A 24,516-nucleotide genomic window follows, 5' to 3' on the forward strand; every position below is an offset into this window, starting at 1 on the left:
GCACAGCTTGTTACTGCAAGCTGTGTTTCTAGCATGGTACAAGCTTAAAACCTCCGTAATTCTGATCTCACATCCACTTTATACCATTGTAACTTCTCTAGCCTCAGTTGGCCTTCTCCCCACTCCACCAGCCAAAAGAGAACAGGGAATTTTCCACCCTGGAAAATAGGGTGGAAAATTTTTCCTATGACCCACAGGAAGAATTTGTGGAGCTGGATGTGTGTGCAAATGGTGTGGGGAACGGTCCTTCCCTTTTCTCAGGGTTCTCTTTTCATGGAGCAGGAAATACAGGAGAGAGCCAATGCTTTGGCACAGGAGATCGTTTCTGTGTTACATTTTGCGCACGGCTTCTTCAACCAGAGTCACACGCGCTCAAGGCACATCCTTTCATGCTGCCACAGGTGAGGGTTTGACCTTGTACTGATGTACAGAGTATTATTGAATTAGAAAGACAATGAAATTACGGCCCTCTGGCCTCCCCTTTCATAAAAGGCAGGTGAGGGGAACACGACGCCTTCTTCGTCACACTGCTGATGCTGCCATATTTTCCCTCCTAGTTTTGTACAAAAGGGAGCTTCCCTGCTTTTTACCACAAGGAGACTTGTGATATTTAACTTCACTGGATAAATGGATTGCTGATTCAGTTCCAAAAGCTGCAATTTAAGCATAGCACAACTTGAAGGAAAAGAAGCCAACCGTGATGTAAAGATTTCTAGTGATGCAGAGTAATCTATAGCACACCTCAGGGAATTGTTCCAATGATTACACATTTTTACCTCCCTAAAACCCAAACTGAATTCATCTAGCTTTCAGTTTCTGGCTACACCATTTGCTAATGGACTTTCATTTGTAAGAACTTCTCTGTAGAACTACCGCCTTCTGAAACGGCTGAGATGCAGAAATGCCAGCAGCCATCTGAGTAAGGGACTTTGCCACATCGGCCCCTTGGCCTTTCCTGCCACCCAAGTAGATAAAGAATCAAAGGGGAGAAAAACATCTTTCCTGGTCTGCAGAGACTAGCGCAGCGGTACCAAGAAACCTGCAAGAAGACCTCAGCACTCATCAAACCATCAGAGTGAGAAGAACAGAGCTGAGCTCCTCTGCTCAGAGGACACCACCACCACCTTTAGCTGATAACTCTTAGCTGTGTTAAGAGAGATTGGGAGAGCTGGGCCAGGGCAGGGACCCCTCTGCTTAGGTGATCTTCACAGCAAGTGCCATTTCACACTGGCACCACCGAGATGACCAAAAGTTGAAAGGAAGGAGGACAGTTCTGCTGGGAGAGGTGCAGGGCCTCCTCCTCAGTGACAGAGCCAGAGTGACAGCGGGCAGCTGTGCTTTTCTCTGCAGTGTATTTGCTCACAGCCCCTCGCTGCACATTCCATAGCAAAGGCTGGGTACAAGTTTTCCAGGGCTGTGAACCAAAGGCTTTCAACTAAAGAAAGCCTTTTGGAAACCAACAAACAGAAGTTGCTAAACATAACCTCGTTTGTCGGCGCCGATACATTCTTGGATTTATTTCGTGGCTTTAGCTTAAAATGCTATACACGAAAGCTACCAACACCACATCATTCACCAAAAATCACACTTCAGATTTTGTGTGCACAAAATAAGCTTGGCAGAACGAAAGAAAGAAATCTCTAGCAAAGCTAAAGGCACCCAAATATAACCACCAGGTTGTTTTGTTCGGCTGCCAAGCCGTTCTTTCAAAGGGCACACATGCCTTTCGCAGCAACCTGGCACGCGCAGCGCGCACCTGCCCGTAGCAACTGGCAGGTCCGGGCGGCCGCCGCTGCTGTGCACGTCCCTGGGCACCGGCAGAGCCGCCCAGGGGCTGCCCCGCGCGCAGCCGCTCCGTCCTCGGTGCCGTGGGCCCAGGAGGGCTCGCACAGGGCACCAAGGCCAGCACAGGTGACGGGCGCAGCCGGGAGGCAAGTTTTGGAGGTTCCCTCCTGAGCTCGCAGGGGCACCCTACATCATCTCGGCTACGGTGAGCCGCAAGAAGCAATGCAGGGAGGCTTCGTCTCTGGAAGGGCATCTCAAAACACGCAAGCGTTATTTTCCCCACTTTCTATGGTTCCCTACCACTGACAAATCGCAACAAGCCAACACAAAACGCTGACGGTCAGATAGATTTTAAACACTGAATTTCGCCCTCTTTCCTGTTAGGCATAACTCAGACTGATACAAGTTCGTGTGCAATTTTAGGCTGGGCTTTTGCAACCAAGATGTACAGCACAGCTCTGTGAAAATGTGCTCTGAATTGAGTACAATCTGGCTTATAAAATAAATCAATAAAGGCCTTCATGAAGGAGAGAAATTTAGATAGATGCTTAAGTGAGATTTCTTCAGGAAAGACATCAAATATTTGTTTAACTTAGGCACCAGGTGAACAAAAGCTGTTCTTTTAATCTCTGAACCTTTTCAGTTCTGCACAGCAGAAAGGGCTTCAGAAACTGTTCAGCCCTGATCAGCTTTGGATGCACAAAGCACTTGGCAACCTGCAGCACACTATAAGGCCCCACTTGCAGCCCCCTGCTAAGGCAGCTTGCCTTTTTCAGCACTTTTCCCTGGAAGTTACTTCCTTTCATCCATTCCTGATCCAAACTAAGCCTAAAGATCATAACCTTGCACCTGCTGACATCCCTCAGCTAAGTCTATTTTACTGTCCCACGAATACTTCCCGTTCCAAAGTGTTACCCTATTTCTCACATACACACCACAGTCTTTCCCAGCAGCATACCCCACAAGGGGAATTTTGTTTTACGTTCCTATTTGCCTTTCGCATCGTCTCTCAGCTCACATCCAGAGCGGGTTTTAAAAAATTGCTCTGTCCTTTACCAAGAGAACCTTTGGGATGTTTTTCCTGCACGCTTGGGAAGGAGGGTCGTGACTGAGCAGTGCAGTTCCCTGAGCACTCGGGAAGGAGGGTCGTGACTGAGCAGTGCAGTTCCCCGAGCGCTCCTCCGCTCCAGCCCTTCCTCGTGCTGCTCACTGCATCCCACCTGCAGACAGAGATGCACAGTTACTTGCGGGCACATGCAGGTTCGCAGGCGCTCCTGGGGAGCCCTTTCGCAGCCTGCAGACCTAGCAGCAGCGGCTGCACAAGCCATCCTGTTGAGAGCTTAGTGAAGCTGAATACGTCACCTCCTCCTCTTCTTTGACAGTGCTCATCTCGGAGTAAATCAGCACTACACAGAAGGGCTCCAGAGGCAGAAATCAACTTTGCCGCCTTGGAATTCCTGTGTCTGCCAGCACCTTCCCAGGACCGCTGCTCTGCACCGTTCTGAACACTTAGCATCACCCGGTGGGACGTACAGTTGGAGGGCGATTCAACCTACTAGTGTTTTTTTCAGTCACGTAACAGATGTTTGAAGTACAACTGCACACGCTTCCTTCCCCCAAGCCAGTGCTGAGAGGCAGAAAATACCCAGGACTCTGCGGATGAACTGCTCCCAACTCAGACACTCTTCCTACAGGAATTCAGAACAAGAGCGACTGCAATGCCCTTTATGCCCCCCCCCTTTTTTTTCTTTTTCTTTTCTTTTTTGTTTTTTTAAGATAGCTTCTCCTACCAGGTTTAAACTCAGGCCAGCCTCCACTCAAAGTCCGCAGTGGAGAGTTTTATTCCTCACCTCTGTAAGGAAATCTCATAAAAGTGGAATCAGGTTCCCACAGCAGTAGCGGCTGTACAAGCAACCATAAACCCTGCAGGAACTTTTATTTATTCATGTATATCCTTGTGTTAAAATGCCAGAAAAAACACCAGAAGAAAGCAAAGGGGAGAAGGGAAGGATCCCAAGAGCTCATCGCTGATCAATTTTCTGCTTTTTCTTCCATGTTAAAGCTAGGAGGAGACCTCAGCACGACGGTTACGCTGCACTGCTTTCATTTCAAGGTCACCCTATGGCCAACGTGGTCGATAAACCAGCAGCTGGAGCACAAGGAAACCAGAAGCTCATCACGAAATCCTCTGGAAGCCTATATCAAATGATGATTAAGAGAAAGGAGAAATGAAGGGGAGCAGAATCAGAAATGCAATTTTCTTTGAATTCCTAAAACGCCATCTTCTGATTCCTTGAGACGCACAGGGATCATCACTTCCTAGTGCCCACACTGACTGTGCCAAGAGAAAAAAAATAAAATGAAAGACCTCATTTGACTTCTCAGCAGTCGCAGCATTTGCCTTGCCAGAAAAGAGAGACGAGAACACGAAACGGAGCCAGGAGCTCTTCCCAAGGAAGCCAGAGGCAAAGCGCCGATGGATTTCCAACCCTGCGGCCGCCTGGGAAGGCAGGGGTAACCCTGCTGTGCTAGGGCAAGGCGACCCTGCTGAAATGCCGTGCGAACACGCGCGGATCACACGTGTGCACCCAGCTCCCCAGTCACACACCCGGCTGCAGGAGAGCTGCGTGGATGCCGCGGTGCGCACGGGGAAGGCCTAGCAGAGCACACAGCACCTTTGCTCCAAGGCCTTCCCTAATCCCGCACAGAGCAGCCTGGGCTGCGTCCTTGGGATGGGACAGCCTGCACCTCTCCACAGAAACTGCCCGCACCCTCGGCATGTGTTTAGCTCCCGTTAGATCCACAGTGCTGCTCTCAGCACGATCGTGTGACGCCCCGAGAACACAGCACAGCGAGGGGAGGGATGGATGAATGAGCGACTCTCCCTTCCCTCCCGGGCTTCAAAGGAGAGCAGACCTGGGAGGGGGCCGGCGAGGAGCAGCCCCCAGGGCTCCTGGCTCCGGGCACCCCCAGGAAGGCTCCTTCCCCCGGCTCATGTTCGCACACGTGGAACCCCACAAACCAGTTACTGCACGCACTGCAAAATATTCCGCAGACTTGACAGGGGAGCCACTGACTTTCCATTAACCAGTCCATGCATCCGGCTCAGTCTACGGGTAAGAGAAGCAGGTTTAAGTTAGGAGGCAGACCCAAGCCGGGAGGACACGCTGCACGCAGCACAGAGCGGCGCTCCGCAGAGCCCAGGGGTTGTCCCTCCCTAGACGGCTCTTCAGCTCCACTCCAGCAGCAACTGAAACCCACTCCTGATTCCAGCTCGCAGGCCAGCAAAGTAATTATTAAGTGCTCTTCATCCTATAATTAAAAAAAAAAGAGAGAGCCAGAATACCAAACAGCACAAACAGCAATCACCACCCCTTGCTTCGGAATGGCACGAGAGAAACCAGGAAAACGGCTCTTCCCAGCCGGGCTAGCTGCGGGAAGGACAGCTGAAGATGAGCAAGGGATGGAAATCTCCACGCCACCACCTGAAGATGACCAAGGGATGGAAACCTCCACGCCACCCAAGTTCCCCAAGGACAGCTCCCTCTATAACCACTTACTTATATCCAATGCAAAATCGTTTCTTAGCGCGAACATAGGAGTGTTTGGCTCTAAGGAAGGACCAGAACCTTAAGGGTAGGGCCAGGAGGAGGAAAGAGCACAAGACAGAGCATGGTTGAGGTCAGTGCAAATCTGTAAAGTAAAAGGTAAACTCATGCGCACTTTAGGAAACACTGATAAAACAGCTCCTATTTTACAACCTTGCTCTGAGTATTAAATAAGCTCTACGGCTGGAAGGCTGACAGCCAGTTTGAGGGTCACACGCTCAGCTGGTAAAACGTCCAGTGCCACTGACATCAAAGCAGCTGCGGTCGTTTACAGTAGCTGAGGACCCAGCCATCTATAGCTGAAGAGAAGGGGAATGAGGGCTTCCCAAATAGAAATCCTGATCACATTTCCAGAAGTGACTCACGCCTCACCTCCAATGCAAACTGGCAAGGCCACAACTGTCATCTAAATCACACAGGCGTCTCTTTCCTGGGAGCGAAAGATTTAGAGAGCGCCCAGCGTGCCATGCCAGCAAGGCAGCAGATATTTCCTGGCTTTGTGACCCGCTCACAAACCCCCGGGCTGTCACTGCAGGCAGATGCTGCTGTCAGTACGGGCTCAAGAAGGTTGCCAAAGATGAACGTCAACAAATCACCGCTTTCTCACTGCCCCGCCGTCTTTCAGTCAGGGTCAGGTTAAGCCCGTAACAAAAACGGGCCGTTTCCACGTAGCCGGGAGAGCGAACGTCCGCAAGCAGCGCGGGCACACAGCGCTGCGAGCGCTGCTGAGCAACGCTCCCCCTGTGAGGACCGCGCGGAAGCTCCCAGCGAGCAGCGTTAGCGCTCGCCGCCACCACGGAGGAGCGCGGCACGAGGGAAGGTTTTGCACATCGCGAGTGTCCCTCAGCCCCTTGGGCCTCCTACACCACGGACACCGGCTGGTTGGGAGCTCCTTCGCAGAGGTAACGAGGAGGGGCCCCTTGCTGGCCAAGCGCACTCCTTCCTCCATGGCTGGCAGGGTGTTTTCTCGCCATCCCTCTAGGCAGCTGCACAGAGAGTCCCCAACCGGCCTCGTGAGGGACATGAGGGCGACATCCAGGCCCCAGGCAACAGCTGGGATTCCTGCTGGAGGCAGCGGCTTCCGAGGGCTCAAGCCAGCATCCACGGCAACCCCCTCTCAGCGGAGGCACTAGAGGGAAAAGGCACAACGTGCCCAGGGGAATGAGACCCTTAGTCAACTCACAGGATCTTCGGGGGCTTTAACCTACCCGCAGGTGAGGCACCAGCTTCCCAAACAATCTGGTTGCCTAAAGTCCTCTCATCTGTTTGGACTGAGGTGCTGAACGTAGTCCCCTTGCAGTTTTGCTTGCACGTACCGGCCAGGAATGACAAAAATTACTGGACTTCCAAGAAGAAATTGCCACAGCATTAATTCACAAGAATATTTTTAGAAAATTAAAGCTCCCACATGCATTCTTTTAGCATGTTATAATAAAACAAGGGGTTATAAACAGAGCTCCCGTGATCCGACATAGAAGGGACTAAGGGTAAGTTGAAACGCCTCTTTTTTTTTTTTTAAACAGCTCTCATAGCTAACTTATGCTGTCTCCATCACAGAAAAGCACCCCGGTGACACTTATGGCACTCTAATTATATTAAATATCTCAAGCCTTTAAAATACTGGTGTAGCCACATAAGGTGGAAAGGCTCAATTACCAAGACTATTTTTTCCTCTTTCCTCTTACTGAGAATAGCTGTTTCATCTAACTGAGAATAAATGTTAAGAGGTTGTTTTACAAAATGTGATGGGTTTAACCAGATGCTTTCATTATTTCTACTGCAGTGCTTGAAAAACTTCCAATAAGTATAGTAAAAAGTCAATGAGTTACAGGAGCATGAAATGACTTCAGTAAAGTTACAAATTCACTGACATCACATAGAAAGTAATGAAAATATTATATTTAGAGACCTCACAGCAGCTCTTACACAGACACTACTGACAGTTTTAACAAGGAAGTTACTTATTGATGCTGCGACAAGAGAAATGATCAGCTCCTCTCTGGATCTGCTCGGCCCCGCAAAATGTGGATTTATCAGCTCGTTTAAAAGGAGGCTGAATAAAAGATACGACCTCGAGAATCAGCTCAGTCCTCTTGCTGGTCCTTTCAAAACTGAAAACAAATTCACTTGCAAGACTAAAATGATGGAAGTGATCCTTAATTAACAAATTGCAGCAGTCCACTGTGCCAGATTTTTGCACAAGCAAAATGTCTAAGAAAATAATCCACATTTCACCTATCAAAGAAATGTCAAGTTTCTAAATTGAAACAAGCCTAGTAGGCTTGATAGGCTGAGTGCAGTTTCTAAATCTGCAACCAAGCCGCACAACAAAGTCCCAAGCACTGCTGGAGGACCCCTGTGCAGTGGAAGCCCGGTCAAAATACTCTACTTAAAAGGCGCCACCCCTAGTTTATATTTAATATTTAGTATTTCATATTTCTAATTGCATAATACTAATAAAAAACCTGAGAAGAGGGACTAACGATGCAGCCAGACCTTGACAGCATAACACGGGGAGCCCAAACTGCCTATTGCTAGGCAGAAAGGCCCTGCCAAACAGACACCGCACAAGCCCCAGCCATCTAGACGCTCCTCACAGCAGGAAAAGCACCTTCACTCCCAGGGTGCAAAATACAACAGAAGATGCTTTTTCCTGGGGATTTCAAGAGGCCTTCCTCTGATTTCACAGTCTTTTTTACGTCTACAGCAAGATGGAGAAGAGCAGCAGCTTCCATCTTCCCCACACAAATAAGACAATTATGCACCGCAGTAAGGACAGGTCAGAGGAGACGGAAGCATCCACGGCAACTCCAGTTATATCTTTTACTTAACATGCCCCGGGTATCCCAAGCGAGCATGGATGCGTCCTCTCTTTACGCTGTCACTCGCACACTGTGTACATGTGGTCACTTACCAGCTTACACTCAAGCATCCAAAAAACCTCTTAGGAACTAAATTCAAAGCACTTTAAAAGCAAGAGAGCACATCATAGTCGTGCCCAAACTCCTGCAGCTGCAAGATCTACTACCGTTGGAGTAATATCTAATGTATAATGGTATAATATACTGTATAATGTATATTATAATGTAATATAATGTAATTTATGTAACAATCACAGTGCTCACAGTCACATTTGTTATGGGTACGAGCTCAGAAGTCTAGGTAAGAACCTCCTCAAGGTGTTATATACTTTGATGTCCCCTTGTCTTTGCCTAATGTTAACAGGACGTCAATGGACACACAATTCTGTACCAACCCCTGTACAAAATTGTGCCAGGATACAGTGTTCAGTTAAGGAACCACTTTTGATTAGACTTCAACAAATACCTAGAAGATAAAGGTCTTCAGCTCTTGGACATACCACCCCTGTGCTTTCCCTCATGCAGGAAGCAGAATTACCTTTTTATTTGAATGTGGTAAGCCAAAATATGGCCCCCTGTGGTACAAACCCCTTGAACCACAGAGCTTTGCTCCCAGCACAGTGCCTTACAACACCATGTCAATGCTTTGGGCATAATTTCCAGCAGAAAAGCCAGGACGTTCCCAATAATGTTTACATTCCCCAAGGCTAGTCTGTAATGTGAGATTCCTCACTAAATCAGTCTGGCAGCACCGAATTTCCCCAATGCATACATAGCTCATTCGTGATGACAAAGTCGCACGCGTAGCAAGTGCACACACAGTCCTCCACTGCGGAGAAAACACATTATGGACCCAAAAGTTTAAGTCTCTCTTGCTCTGGAACGTTGCACCTCAGTATTTCTCTGGATTGTAGCCAAGCTCTGTTGTAAATACACTTCACTTTGCTTCACTTACCTACACAACTTGGAGTTAAGTCTGGAACAAATGCTGCTCAGTTTATATTTGACTGCATTTCAGATGGCTGCATTTTATTGAATACGATGTCTCCAGATTTCGTTGAAAGAAACATTTTAGCCATAGCCTTGTTCTGAAGCCTTGGGTTTTAAACAGATGCTCATTAGGTTTACAGTTCCATTCTGGGAAGACGGTGTTTTAAACAAAACATGGAAGAGGATCTGTAAAACTACGCCTCAGCTCAGTGAGTGGAAGCACATAATTCAGGAATGTTTTGGAAGATTTCCCACAACAGTGCATGGAATTCAGCACTTGCAGCTTCTTTTTCATAAGCTTCAGGATCCCGCAGGTCTCATTGAGCAAAGAATAGACACAATTTTTAAGTGCACTCAATTTAAAACCAACCACATGCTTTCAAAGCAGAAGAGCTCTAAAATTCTGATTCTCTAAAATAAAAAAACCCGTTGTAATAAAAAATGTAGCAGGATACGTGTACTTTCTATTATTTATAATAGAATATTCTATTATATTCTATATTCTATTACTTTTCTATTATTGAGAAGTTAACTGTAAATTAACTTCTTGAAGACAAAAGCATATTATGTCTTCCACAGAATATAAGAATCTACAGAATTGCAAAAAAAAGAGCTAACGAGTAACAGCTAACAAGTTCGCTCATGTTTTTACCTGAAACCATTCTATCAGGCCCAGTGCGTGAAAGGATTTACTGCATCCCCAGCTCAGAAGTGGCCATTACTGTATAAATAACGAGAGCTCCCCGACAAAGTCAGCACGTTCCGGGAAGGCCACATTGCTGCCTGATTTATAATCATTCGTGAGATTTCTCTTTTGATGATCTTTAAGAGAAGGAAAGGGATACACAGATGTATGTTTCAGAATTTCTTATATTTCTCATTTCACTACAAAACTTTTCAATGTAAATGAAAAATAAATGTTCAGTATCACACTGATATTTTTCCCCAATCTGAGCCTTCAAAATGTAGAGTTTTGATCTTCATAAACCGCAGGAAGTAATTTATGAAACTTCTGAATTGCTTCAACCAAAGAAACAACTGTTTAAAATTCTTCAAATTAACACAGGAAGAAAAACATCCTGTTCACACTTTGTCATTTGGGGGAATGCACAGCTAACAAGCAGCCCAGCCAAGATTCTCTGAAAATACCTAAGCTCTCCACAATGAAAGCACAGTATTCCAGCTGGTAATATAAAGATACCTCTGATGATGCCAAGTTCTCAGGGTTAGTTAGAGGATTAATTACTGAATGATTCTGAAGCACCTATAATGATTAAAACACCGAGCAAGCACTATGTATTTTGTTCTGACAGGTCTCCCTCATCTTTATGGCTCGTAGTAAATGACAGCATTAGAATTGCAGCAGAATCTGTTGGATATTTGCACGCTACGAGCCTTTTAACATGCACGGCAGAAATACGGGTAGCCGAGCACCATAAACTTCAGTGCATCACAACATCATTCTGCTCCCTTTAAAGCCACTTTCAAGGCTGACAGACCTGAAAGTGATATAAAAATCAATGCAACCACCTGGAAGATTTTTATATTTAGGAATCCTTCCATCTATTATATGTGCTTCCGAGAGCTCCTAGGAATATATTAGACTATTTCAAACGACCAAGCGGATATTCCCCAGTTCCTCCTAATTTGTAAGCCCAATGTTTTGAGGTAGAACAAGGTCTCGAGCACCTCTGGGGCTCTGATATACACAAGCGCAGCCTGGCACTGGGACAGCACAAAGCTGCCTTTCTCTTGGAGCTCTCTGGTGTATAACATGTAAAAGCAGACACAATTCCCATGGTTTCCCTACAAGCAGCTTTTCTCCATTGCTGTTGCCCCTTCTCCCAACTGCCTCCCTGAAATACACCTTAAAGAGTGTATAAGTTACAGTGCCAGTCCAAAGAGACTTGCACTGATCCCCAAATCAGAGTGCTGAATTCTGCTTTTTTCAAAAGTTTCTGTTTCTGTTTTTTTCAAAACCTATTTTGGCCATCCATGGACTATGCAGCTAACCTAGATGCACACCTCAGTCCGAACAGGTGCCCAGTGCTTTCAGAATCAGCTGAAAAGATCAAATCTAAACTTCTGGACATTATGCCTTGGTAATATAGTGATACACAGATCCATCTAACCCATTTGTCCAGACTGATTTCCAAACCATTTATCAGATGTTGGACTGCAAATAGACAGAAAACTCTTTACATAAGAATCATCATCCTAAAGCAAGAGTATATATGCAAGTTCGTAAAGTTGAAAGTACATCTCAGACACGTGCATTAAGGCACCTCTCTCCTCTAGGGCTACAAAATACAACACAGAAAACAAAATTTTCAAGACCTTCTGCTCAAGCGACGTGTTCTCACAGCACAAAAGCCGCCAGACAAAACTCTCCTCTGTTCACGGAGTGGGAACCTCTCCATACCACCTGCTCCGTCCAGCTTGTGCACACGCTGCGGGCGCAGGAGCACAACGCGCCTCCACGCGCCAACGGGAGACGTACGCAAAGATACGGCTCCCTCCCGGACGCAGGCAAACGTGCGCGCGTGCGGGGAGTGCCAGCAGCAGAGCGACAGGACACAGAGCCCTAGCTGCAAGTTATACCCCTGTCCCCCTTTCCGCTGCAGGCAAATGGGCTTAAATCACCTCCTGCTCTGCAGAATCCCTTTTTTGACAATGCACTTTCATGTTTCTTTCTAATGCAATCTTTTCCTCATTTCTTTCCTAGCACAAAATCTGAAACGTGAAATCTTCTGACTTTTTTTCCTACAAGGTTGTAGTCTCATTTTTCTTGCCTAAAGCCACTGATAGGCACACCTAACACAGCCTGAGCTCCACTTCTGTGAAACCTTCTGTCTGGGGCTAATTAAAACTATACTGACGTTCTTGCTAAGTTCAAAGACCTTAAACAAGTCATTTGATGAACATTAATGTTATGTCCCAAGAACACAATGACAGATTCTTCATTATACCATTAAAATTTTAGGATGCTTGTCTTCAGAACTATGCCCCCCTGGGTGATTTCTGCAGCTCCAAATTACTGCGCAGAAAAGATGGGAAATCACTTTTCGAGCGAGTTGTCATCTAAGACACATGCAAGAAAGAGAAGAAAGAAAAGCAAGCATTCATTATTTAAAAGTAAAACCACATCGTGCCATGTTTGCCCATAAAAAGATGCAGGGAAATCCCTACTGGAAAATCTGGAATACGCTCTTGCCTCTTCTGCCTTTGGCACTCACTGCCAGGCACAACTGCACGAAGTTGGGAAGCAAAGGGGCTGCATCTTGCGCTCACTTACGTGCACATAAACTGAACAAACCTGCTCCTCGCCCAACTCGTAACAGTACACCACGATTCCAGGCAGAACAGTGTTGCCTTATTAATAAATCCGCAGATCTGACAAGCGCTGTTTTCTACTCGCGGGCTTCCCGCGTAGGCCGCTACAGAGGTAGCTGCTTTATTTCCCCGTTTCCATCGCCTGTGGGACACTGCTTGCAACTCCACAGCTGGCACTCGCACCCCCAAAGCCCAAGAGACTTCCCAGCGCGGGGCCCACGTCACGCAGCATTTCAACACTACAGGGTTCGTTGCTAATGTCAGGGCCATCAGAAACTACACTGGAGGCAGCGGTGCAAGCTGGCGCCCTTCTGTAGCTATGTTCATTTGCACTGACCACAGACCTCTCCATAATACATATGCTTTATTTCCACTGGTAAAAAAATGTTTCTTGATTCTTTTTACCACTTAACTGGACATCCCAGCCCCAATCCTGAAGAGGAAATTGAAACTGGAACCTATAGAGGTTTGGATGGGGTTAAAGAGAGGGAAGGTATTAGGAAACACAATCTAATTCAGTGGCTTAGGAAAGAAAAAAAAAAAAAAAAAGGACCTTTTTCATGCTGGGAATTTAAGGAAGAAAAGTAAATGACAAATTACAAGGGATTATCTCCCATACGGGGTTCTTCAAATGCATCCAGAGAGAGGAAAAGCACAATGATTTGTGAAATTTATAAATGCTAGGTAATTGTTAAATTGTTGTACTACTGAACAAACCCACGAGAAGTCCAACATCTCCTGCCAAGCCTTTGGCACGTAGCCCCTGTAAATGTGATATTAAATGTTAATCATCTACTTAAGGCAGGGTTTGTGGATGAATGGCTATCCTGCAGGAAGGCCAGCGAGACGGAAAATATGCAACAGTGCTGCTCTTGTAAGGACCCTGACCTCCACACAGGGCTGGTCTGAGATCACCTCCCATGACGCAGTGAGGATTAAAGCATGAGACTCCCACTAGCCAAGACAGAGCAGGGAGAGGTGAGAGACCAGGAGCAGAACACTGCGACCAGCAGACACTAATAACGCCCAGGGGAAAATAAAAGCAGAGAGTGTGATTGCACCGCCCAGAGTTTCTTATTTAAGTTCAAAACACTCAGAGAGTTGTGCCCTCTGATTTATGAATGTGTCCATTTCCTTTTTATGCTATTCAGAGTAAAAAAAGAGTCATTTCAAAACCTCTTTTAGGCACAAACATCTAGGGTGCCCCAGCACTGGGAAAGAGTAGCCCTTGAGCTGATGTCCTCGGCCAAAGGCTGCTATTAACATGCACAGACAAGGGAGGAGGAGTGTGCACCTCCATGGTGGGGCCCAGGACTGCTAGAACAGAGATAAAAAAGAATGACAGCTTACAGAAACTGAACATACCGCCAAGGAGAAAATAACACACACCTACACGCCCCAAGGAAAGGGAAAAAAGGAGGCAGAAGGAAAGCTTAATGTATTGGCAACCCAGAGCGGAGCACTGCAGAGCCTGCAGCGCATTTCACAGGTAGGCACAGCAGACAAACAAGTCACGCGGGACAAAGATGGAGGCTGCTCCAGGTTAAACATTAAGGCTCAGCATCTGAGTCTGCAGCTCCAGGGTTTAGTTGTTTTGGAGAAGGGGACGGCACCACGGCCCCGAGAGGTATCCGAAGACCAGAGTTGGTCTCATCCTTCAGAGGGGATGGACGCTGCCCAGTGCACGCAACCTGCTGGAGGGGCTCTGGGGCGCAAAGCCGCGCCAGGCTCGGAGGGCAGCGGGTTCGGGAAGAGGCTGCTTCACCGGGAGCAGCAGGACACAAGCAGCTGCCCCCGGGGACAGGAGCAGCTGGCGCCAGCCCTCCCGTCCCTGCTCTGCGCCCTCAGCGCTCACTCTGACTTGTGGCACGCATGGCCTGCGTCTAAGCAGCTGCTACCCAACGGGATGGTATTTTCTGTGTTATGCATTTGTGCATTTAATTAGAGGGGTGGGACTTAAGACACTTTCTGGATTTTTCATGGAAAGGAACATGCGACAACAAAGCATGCAAGTGCATTTACGCTTCTACGTATATTTCCTCTTCTGCCTCCCATCAGATCGCTGCTGATGTGTCAGTTTCCCCACCATAGTCCTCAAGCAACAACATCTAAAAGTCACCGACTCCCTTCTTTAAGCAGAGGCTTCCAAACATTTAAGAAAAAAGTAACTGCTACCCTCCACACAGGCGTTGGAAATAAAAACAATCACAGTGGAGGGTTTAAAATAATTTCTTTTTAAAGGGAGGGAAGGCAGGCATAAAAAACGCCCATTTTTTTAAGAAATCATTTGCAAGGAGGCTGTTTGTCTTCCATGTACTATATCAAACACATTAGTGAGATGTGTTGTAACTGAGACTAGTCTGGAGGCTTTGTTTCATCTGGTTTTCAAAACAAGTTCATTTTAGGCTTGTCCTAACGAAGGAGCTAGGAAAAGCCTGGAACACACGGGACTTCAGCACTAGTTTCAACATTGTGTTCCCCGTTCTAACACATTTAATATAGTTTTAACCTAAAAAGTAACAGCAGAAGCCCTCCAAATGAGAGACATTTTAATACGATAAAAGCAGCTGTTATGGTGCTGATCAATAAAGAAATAACACCTCAGTCATTTTTACAAATAAGATTACACTACATCTTCAGGAGAAGAGTCTTCATCTTACAGCTAAGCTTTTGCACCTGCTGCCAACAAAAAATACAGAGTCCAGAAGCCCTCTCAGTTACCCTGATGTGTTTTAAGTAAGAAACACAAAGGACACACACAGCACATGCTTTATTCAAAAGCAATTTATCAAATAGCGCCTTTTTTTTTTGTTTTTAATTTTGGAACTTCTGTTTTCCTCAGCTTTCTGAAAGCTTCAAATGAGCAGAATTTCCTATGTGAAGCGTCTCATTACGTTGATAACCCCTACACACAAATTATAGGAAAGGAGCGGCCTAGCTCGGACCATGCTGTCCTCCCATTCGCATGCATGCAGAGCAAACAGTGGATATGAAGCCCTCCACACTGCATGAGATGCATTTGGCATCATGCACTTGCTTTAAGCAGGTGTAAATGACCCAACACTGCAGAATGAGCCCCACCCTGTGCTAAAATCCCTGTATCTTCCATCATTATTCTTGGAACTTAAAGTTATTGCTAAATCCTAGGAGAGTCAAGGCATCTAGCTGTAGTCATTCAACAAATGAAAATATGTCGATACAAGAGCTGCCCAATACTGCTATAAAGACACATTTACCCAATAACAGCAGAAAAGCTACCTGCATCTCAACACAGACAACTCATTCTCTCCCTAATCCTCATATCTCGCAGTGGGAAACAGCACAAAGCAGGTCAACTACTCAAATCAGGAACATACTCTTCTGTGTAACATTCATTCGAACACTGTGCAGAGAGGTCATTTCTGCTCCTATAACAGGTTTTACAGTTACCAAGTTTGATGTATTTATACAGGTTATAAAAAACATTTTTACCATGATAAAGAGAAAACTTTCACTAGCCAATGCTCACATCATTGACTGTCATCTCCTTTAAAAAGGGTAACAAGTTCTCATTGAGGAGAGAAAATAGAAAAGCCAGTTCTCTGTTATCTTAATTGAATATTAGGTCCGGTGTCTGATCACATTTACAGTAAAGCCACTTGGTTTATTCATCACTGGAGCTATCCACAGCGGGAGGGTTTAAGTAGTTTCAAGAAGTTTAAAGTAAACTTTTAAATAAGATTTTTCCAATTACTACATTTATCTGTTTACATATGCATTGGCATAAATAACACATTGAAATGGAAACGCCATTTCTAAGGGATGAAATTCAACTTCCTTTTCATTTCGAACAATAAATGAATAAATGTAACTTTAGAATGTCCAAGTTAAGTTTAGATTTCAAAATGAAACTCTTTTTTTAAATTTACACTACTTTATGAAACAAGCTTTCACTTTATCATGAAATTCATGTTTTAGAAATAATATTTTACTATATTTTTTCTTTGGACAGATGGGAGGAAAAGCCCAAGGAACAGGTCGCTCAACCAGAACTGCCAACCAGCACCTTGTTTCCCCCTACACCAGCCAGCCATGAAATAAGCTAAGTGAATAACAGAAACAGAACTCTGAAATAAAGTTTTCTGGAGCTGAACAAGAAGCTACCTCCAGCATAAAATGCTTCATGGTTCCTGTTTTGCCTTTTTTTTCCTCTCTATCTTTTGCTTGTGTTCTCCTCCATTCGTTCAGCTTGTTGAAAGTATTTACAAAATGTCACTTAAAGTGCATGATTAGCACATACATGAAATCAATAGTCTGATGTAAATACAGCTGCTAGAAGTCATTTATACAACAGATCACATTTGTCAAGCTGATATTTATTTTCGTTAGCCCTATCACAAACTAATTGCAGAGGAGAATCACAAAGATGAAAAGCGGAACAACCTGGAAAGCTCTGACAGTCACTTCATTTTTCTTTTTTTGACAAGTGCTGCTCTCCTGACAGATTGCTAAACCTAACTCTCCTTTTCAGATGTTCAAGTCAATTAAACACTTGAACCATCTTGGAAGCTTTTTTAGACCATTTCAAAAGCAAAAAAAAAAAAAAGCTATTTCATATGAATAGACGTACAGTATCGCTACTGCAGGTTACATTGAGACCTACATACAGGTCTTCACTTCAACCCCAGGAAAAAAAAATATTTCAAAAAGGCTGCTGGGTTTGTTTTGGAACTTGATTCTGTTACAAGAGACTCATATTTATCTTATTAAACCTCAAGGACCCTCCCAGTCCATAAATCCATCCTTACATGTGCTACCAGCAGCTGTTGCAACAAACTAGAGCCATGTTTTGTTTTAAAACAGAGCCAAAATAAAATAGTTCATCAGTCATCGCTCAGCTAAACCTGTCCTTCTTAACGGGGATGTCCATGAGGCATGTACTGTCACTGATCAAATGCTACTTTCTATTTAAACCATCTCCCTCCTCATTTCACTGCCCCCTTCTCCTGTGCTCCTCCCAGAGAGGAAAATTCTTCTTGGCTCAAGCAAACTGGCAGACACAGGCTTCACCAAAGCCTCCCACAAACACTCACCTTCACCACTGCATGAAAGTCTCCTCATCCCCACCAACACCGCCAGCCAGGTTTAAAATAGATTTTGTCCTTTGCTAAACAAAGGAAGCAGCTCTGCTGGCTGCAAGAAGCCCCAAACTCCCTCTCAACCCAAGTCTTGCCAGCACAGAGTCAAACACATGAATGTTCTTTCTCCCCTCTCTCTCAGAGGAGACACATGAAAAGAAGTTGACCCTTGATACCTGAGTTAAGTCAGTCCAGTAAGATGTAGAGTGTTCTCAGTGTTACAGACCCAAGCAGTCTGGCTGTAGTTGAACATTGTCAGCCTTTAGACAAATGGTCTTTCTTGCTACGACCAGATGTGCAAATTATTGCTATCACCATCTGAGCTGAGTGACCACTAACAGCATTTTGCTGTTCAAGAATTAACATTCCTCCTTTGCCTTGCAGTCAGTGAGGTTCTGGAGGAACACAGAAGACAACTGCTGCTCTTCAGCTTCTAAAGTTTCCCTTCTGCACAGATGCTGTCAAGCGTTTTTGTTTGTGACTCTGTGCCTGGACACTGCCACAGGCAGGTAGGATAATGCAAACAAACAAACAACTCAAATACCAGCACGAAAGCTGATTCACTTGTTCTCCTCCTAGTTCTGCTCTGTAACAGTATGGGAACATCGCTATCTAACAAGATGGTGCTATTTCTTTTTCCACAGAAATGTTTTCAAATCCAAGCTGCACCAGAATAATCCCTTGCAAAAGCTGTTAAACCTTCCTGACATTTCAGAGGCCAAATCCAGAGACACCCAAGTGAGGGCCTGTGAGCACTGCTGCTCTCAAAGGTGCTGCCCTGCAATGGAGCGCCCAGACCTGAGGCTGCGCCCTGCACTGCAGCAACACAGGGAAGCAACTCGCCAGCACAAGTGGCCAAAATCCCTGCCTGCAGCTGACAGGGACACAACACACACTTAATACCTGCACTTCAATTAACATCCCTTTAGCCCAGCAATAAGAGGTCACACACAATGCGTAAGTCAGTGGTATGACAACAGCTCTCCATAGCCATGACCCACCAACTGATCATTTTCTCTTGTCTGCCTCCCTAAAGACTGCAGAAATCAGCACTGGTTCACAAACTCTGTGACCTTACTCCCAAGTATCACTCCTGTGATCAGCTCCATCTCAGTTTCACACCATTCTCCAGTTCTTCACAGCTAACTCCACATTACTTGCTCTGAACCCTATTTCTTTCCACACCAACTCTCATCTTCTCTCCAAAATCCAAGACTGAGGTGGAGGCAGGACTGCTGTTCTTGTCATCTTCCCCTTCAGAACCGACCCCTGAGAGGGCGCAAAGATAAGGCGAGTTCTGGAGCCTGTTCACAGCCAAATGCTGCCATGCCAAGGTGGCCTGAACTCACTCGTGTACTGCCTCTTATGTGTGGCTTCTGCCATGCTTAACCAAGCCAGCTCCAGTGCCACTGTAGGACCACAGGCAAGGGGTGAAATACTTCAAAGGCTCGTTTTCATCTGTAACTTTGATGTTTCTGTGTGCTGTATTTTAAGGGAAAAACAAACAAAAGAAACGAAGGAGCATTACAAATGTCCCCAGCCCAGAGGTACAGTGCACTGCATGGGGAGTTTCATCCTTCTCACCCGACTCAGAAAGGACAGAAATTTACTATCTACCCCAAGATCACTGGCCCAAGCTGCAGAGCCCATCCTTTAATCTATATTCAACTCCAGGAAGCACTCGAGACAAAAGCTCATATTTAAGTGCAGATAAAGAAATACTCACAGCAAAAGCAAGGGAAGGTCCATTCCCACAGCAAACAGCAGTGAGATGAAAGCATGCACATCTTCAGACATTAGATTTCATAAGGGATAGGATAGGAGCTTGTTTTGGGAATGACAAGCTTGAGTTCTCCACCCAATTCCAATGCAAGCATCAGCTATATAGAGGCTTTAATATTGCATTTGCTCTCACTTCTACAGCAGGTAAATTATTTTGCGCAACTGATTACTACAATTGCAGAAGTGGTTTCTTAATGAGAACTTAAGAGTCTTATTGCATATGAAGTAAAAGGAAAGAGGAAAACAAGGATACTAGTAGAAAGTTCTTTCAACGAGATACATTTAATGCAGAAAATCCCATAGTCTTTAAGTACAGATGCTGCTGCAAGTATCATTTAAACCTGCACTAGCAATTCAAACTTAGCAGCATGGAAAAGGAAAAAAAAAAAAAAAGACAGAATGCTAAAAATCACAACAAGCAGAAAAAAAATGCAGCTATGACACGCCAATGGCAAGTAGCAACACAGGTATAACACCTCACCTGATAATCCTTAAGTAGTGTTATTGCACTTATTGAAGGGAACTATCTACATTACAGCTTCTTACAATTGATAAGGCAAAGGCAAAACTTCTCCATACCTTTAAAATATAGTGATGCTTAACAGTGCATTATTAAGGGAAACAAAAATGTTCAGTCTTGGTCCACCTCTTTCCCATTCCACCCTCCAAAGACATTCCCCTCCAGTTGTCCTTTCCATTCCCTCTTTTGGGCAGAAAAGCTTTTAAAAACCAAGATCCATGTTGAATCTCAAAGGGAAACAAAAATCCTTCACGTAGTTGCTACATGCTGCTTTCTAGTCTATGCTAATTAATCAGAGAAGACCTGCTCTGGAATAGGAGGCAGGTACAAAAGCACTCCAGAGGAGTAAGTTGCTCAGCCATTTCCTTGTACCCCACAGTAGTTACCCTAAGGCAGACGTGTTACAGAACAAAACACAAGAGACAGGTTTTTACTATTGAAGAAATTATTCACACAATACAGGCATGGAAACAGGAAGACTATGGCAGGAATTACATTAAATAGTATGAGATTATTAATAGGCCAAGACGACAAAACTAGAAGCCCAGCTCTCTCGTTCAAGCTTGAAAGCACAAGAGCACCTTCTCGATCATTTTCTCCAATACAACATTTTCAAACTGACCTACCTCAAACAACAAGCCTCCGTAGACACAGGTACCTGCGGGACAAAACAAAATATAACAGGTTAGTAGAGTCTGGCTATCAGCAACTAAACAAATGCATTTGTAGTGCAATAGCAAGAGAACACACATAAAGGAATGGCCGCTGCAAGAGGAGGTGGCATACGCACTTGCTCTTAAACCAGCAAGCCCCATTTCAGCAGGTGATGGGCCCGGAGGACTCCCCCATCTGACATCTCACCCTCATCACGGGCACTGTCAGCTGAGGGAGAGGTTCTCCAAGCAAGTGACACACGTACATCTATGTAAGCATAATTTATACAGCCCACTCAAATGATGGAAATAAAACATGAACCAGTTCAGAGACAGTTTTCATGGATTTGCTGGGAAGCAGCTCTTCTCCAAGAACTGCATATATCTGTCTGCTGAAAATGGGATAAGAATGCAAAGTCAAAAGTAACCCAAGAAACTCAAAGATGGAAAGAACATGGGAAAAGCCACCTCAATGGGGCAGACAGAAAACTAAAAACCTCTTCACTGAGAGAAGTAGCATTTTCAGTAAAAGCAGATTAAACAAATTCATACAGAAAACCTTACAACTACACTGCTTCCAACCAGCCCCCTTCAAGCTTGTCTTTATTTCAGCAACAAGGGACTGCAGAAGCACCACCAGGAATTACTTTTCCCTTTAAAGACAGTTACTGAAGGGAGGGAATTCTATTGTACCTTGCCTGACTTCAAGTTACTAAACATATTTCCTCATACAGATATCTGCTCTCTCCCTCCATCTCCCACATCCATCTTTGGGGAATATATGATCATTTAAAGTGTAAATATCCAGTTGCACCTCATAATTCCATGCAAAACACTATATATCTCATACTGTTGGGAGGAACATGAGAAAACTGCACTGAACATAGATATATTAAGGAAAAAAAAAAAAGAAAAAGAAACTGTTTTACTCCCGAAAACATTGTCCTTGCTCTTCTAACTTAAATGTCTACAGTCCCTTAGGAGTGCCAAAAACAATGATTCGGTATCCTAACAGTGAAACGCTGTATTTAAACCTTCACTTTGTATTTAGAAGACCTCAAAAAGCAAAGGGAAAAATACCAACTTCCTACCTTTACCACAAGAGGCTATAATTAGCCCCCCTTGTAACACAAGGCAAGAAACAACGTCCCGTGTCAACAAGCTCCTCACCTGCACAGAGCAGGGACCAGGGAACTGAGGCAGAACAGCCACCGCGGGTGGCAGCAGGGGCGAAGCAGGTCTCCAAGCCTTGGTCAGTGCTACAGCCTGCTCTCTGCCCTCGGCAGGGACACGCTCGCCCCAAGCACTGTGTGGCTATGGGTGAGCAGAAAACCTCATTCTTCCTCTCCTCTTTACAGCAGAAGAATAACTGGCTCCCTCGCAAGTTAAGAGGGATACTATGCTCTAACACATTGCTCTGTACAACTCAAAACGGCCTGTTTCAAACACATTTTAGCTTTTTTCCTCTCCACTAAGACCAGCACTAAACAATCCCATGCACAGGTTTTGCTCTGAGCGAGTCCCACGACATCAGGCAGTGCTCATGACCCAACCTTGCTTTCCAACTGCTTAGCAGGCACTGCATGCAGCTGCGGGCACTTGTGCCATGAGCCATGGCTTGCAAGGCCCACCTGAAAGAGGTTTCCTCAAAAGAAAACATTCCCTTCCATGTGTTGAAGTCACCTTGAGAAGAAATCCTCAAACCTTTTGCCTTGTTATGTTTGTGTCAGCCATCCTGAATGCAAGAGCACGGCAGAGTGCTTTTCCACACTTCGGGGTGGTATCTTTTCAGGATAACTCTCCTGTAAACCACTGCCCCACAAGTAAATCTCCCAAAATCACATCTGACAATGCCTCAACTGCCCCTAGCTATTCCTAATAATTGCTTTTATCCATCAAAACTATACCAAAAGGGACACATACAGCGGAGGCAGCGTTTGGGGAGCTAGATACTAACATACATAGGGTACTAGCCACAGGCTATCAGATTCTCAAAAGAAAACTTAAGTAAAGCTCTTAAGAGCAGGAGCACAGCCACAAGCTCCAACTCCCCTAGCATTTGATAACCTTATCCCATATACTCGGATACTCAATGCGACGTTATAGAGAACTTACCACCAAAGGATGCTTTCTTAGTAATCAATTCCGGCTTTGCAGCTTAGCTATCCTTAGCACAACATACACACACCACCAGGTTTTAACACGAGACTCTCCTTTCTTTAAAGGTGCAAGGCCATGTCTGCTACCCACCCTCGGGCTGCCCAGCCGTGGCCATCGCCACCAGGGCTGCTTTGGTCAGCAGGGCACACGGTGGCCCTGCGTTTCCCAGGTGGGGATCTCCTAGGAAAGCAGCCCTGCCCTCATGACCAACAGCACTCATGTGGGCCTGGGAAGCAGCAGGGCCACATCCACAAAGAACCCGGCATGGGAAAGGGCACCGAGCAAGGGCCAGGGAAGCGGGAGAGACGGGCTGAGCTGGGCCAGGAGCAGGACTCTCTGCAGCCCATTGTGGGCACAAGCCCCAGCAGCTCTGCTTCTCTTGGGATAAAGCCACCCAGGGCAGGAAGCCTCTTTTGGAAACCCCACTAGCAGCTTCCCAGGGGGCCCTCCCAAAATCGCCCTATGCCCCTTCCGTGCCTGAAAGGGGGGGTCCCACACGCTACTCCCATCGCCCAACACCTCCCTACTCCCCGCTGCCGCCCTTCAGCCGTCCTCGCTCCCCAACGGCTCCGTCCCTCCACGCTGCGGCGTGCCCACAACGTGAGGCGCTCCTTAAAAATCATTTCGGTCAAAAATCCCCTCCCAACTCCAGATGCCCCGTCCCGGCAGCAGGACCCAACCCGGCGGCAGCTCCCGCTTCCCCTCAGAGCCTCGGCCCGGCAGCAGCGGCTGCGCCGCGTGCGCGGCAGGGAAGGAGGGTGCGCGAGCCCCCTCCCCGCCAACGGTCTCCAACGGTCGCCGCACGACGCGCCCGCCCGCGGCCAAACCGCCAAAATGGCGGGGGGCGGCGGGCGCAGCCCCGCAAGCCCCTCCGGCGGGGCGCGGGCACTCACCTGCGGGCGGCGGCGCGGCGGCGGCGGCCAGCGCCGCGCACAGGAGGCAGAGCGGCGCCCAGGCGCCCATGGCCCCGCGGCCGAGGAGCCGGGAGGCGGCGGGCAGGTGCCGCCGGCTCCTTCCGCCGCCAAACTTTCCCCCCCGCCGTTCCCTCCTCCTCGGCGGCGGCGCGAGCGGACAAAGCGGCGGCCGGGGCTCTCCCCCTCGCTGCTGGCTCGGCAGCCAAGCGCCGGCCCCCGCCCGCCCACCGAGGCGAGCGCCGCGCAGCCCGCCCCGCCGCGCAGCCCGCGGGCCTCCCCGCGGGGCCGCCGCCGCCTTCACCTCCCCTCTCCCCCCTCTCCGCACAGCCAGCGCGTTTGGAGCCCCAAACCCACGGAAACCCTTCGCGCAGCCGCTTACCCGAGGGGCCACCCACGCGGGGACGTCCCGCACTGTGCGGGGGCCAGCGCTGGCCGCGGCCCCCATCTCGCACCTCGGGACAGCCGAGCGGGGCCTCTTGCCTCCCGCAGAGGCGTCCTGGGGTCCATCTGCGGCCCCTTGTCCTCTGCATGGAAAACGCCTGTCCCACTCGTTACGGGTTGAGGGTGACTGAGCCAACGTGTGGCCCCAGGCGAGCGCTGCACAGCACCGGAGCCCTTTGGGGGCCCGACTCCAGTCACAGAGCCAACAAAATCCACAGCCTGGAGCTAAGGAGCCACCACCGCTGCTGAAGCTTTGCTTCGTTTTGCCACTTTGGGGCTCTATTTGGATCCCCCTTTGGATCCCCCACTATATATCCCGCTTTCCTATTCCCTTCTAATAACTTGGGGTCTG

The 24,516-nt window shown here is 46.9% G+C and overlaps 1 protein-coding gene across 1 annotated transcript in view; it reads right to left on the reverse strand.

The window, feature by feature from the left end:
- The window catches only part of LOC104571280 (extracellular matrix organizing protein FRAS1-like), a 138,016-nt gene extending 114,240 nt beyond the window's left edge, over window positions 1-23,776 (reverse strand). The window contains exons 1-2 of the mRNA XM_088531641.1: window positions 23,703-23,776; window positions 20,623-20,654 (exon numbers count right to left, since the gene is read on the reverse strand). Coding sequence (XP_088387767.1) covers window positions 20,623-20,654; window positions 23,703-23,772 — 102 coding nt within the window. The 5' untranslated portion in view covers window positions 23,773-23,776. The remainder of the gene's footprint in view (window positions 1-20,622; window positions 20,655-23,702) is intronic.
- Window positions 23,777-24,516: the final 740 nt, after the last annotated feature.

This window comes from Tinamus guttatus, unplaced genomic scaffold (assembly GCF_059628265.1).
Source record: "Tinamus guttatus ecotype Peru unplaced genomic scaffold, ASM5962826v1 Tinamus_guttatus_pri_ptg000423l, whole genome shotgun sequence".
NCBI classification, from domain to species: Eukaryota; Metazoa; Chordata; class Aves; order Tinamiformes; family Tinamidae; genus Tinamus; species Tinamus guttatus.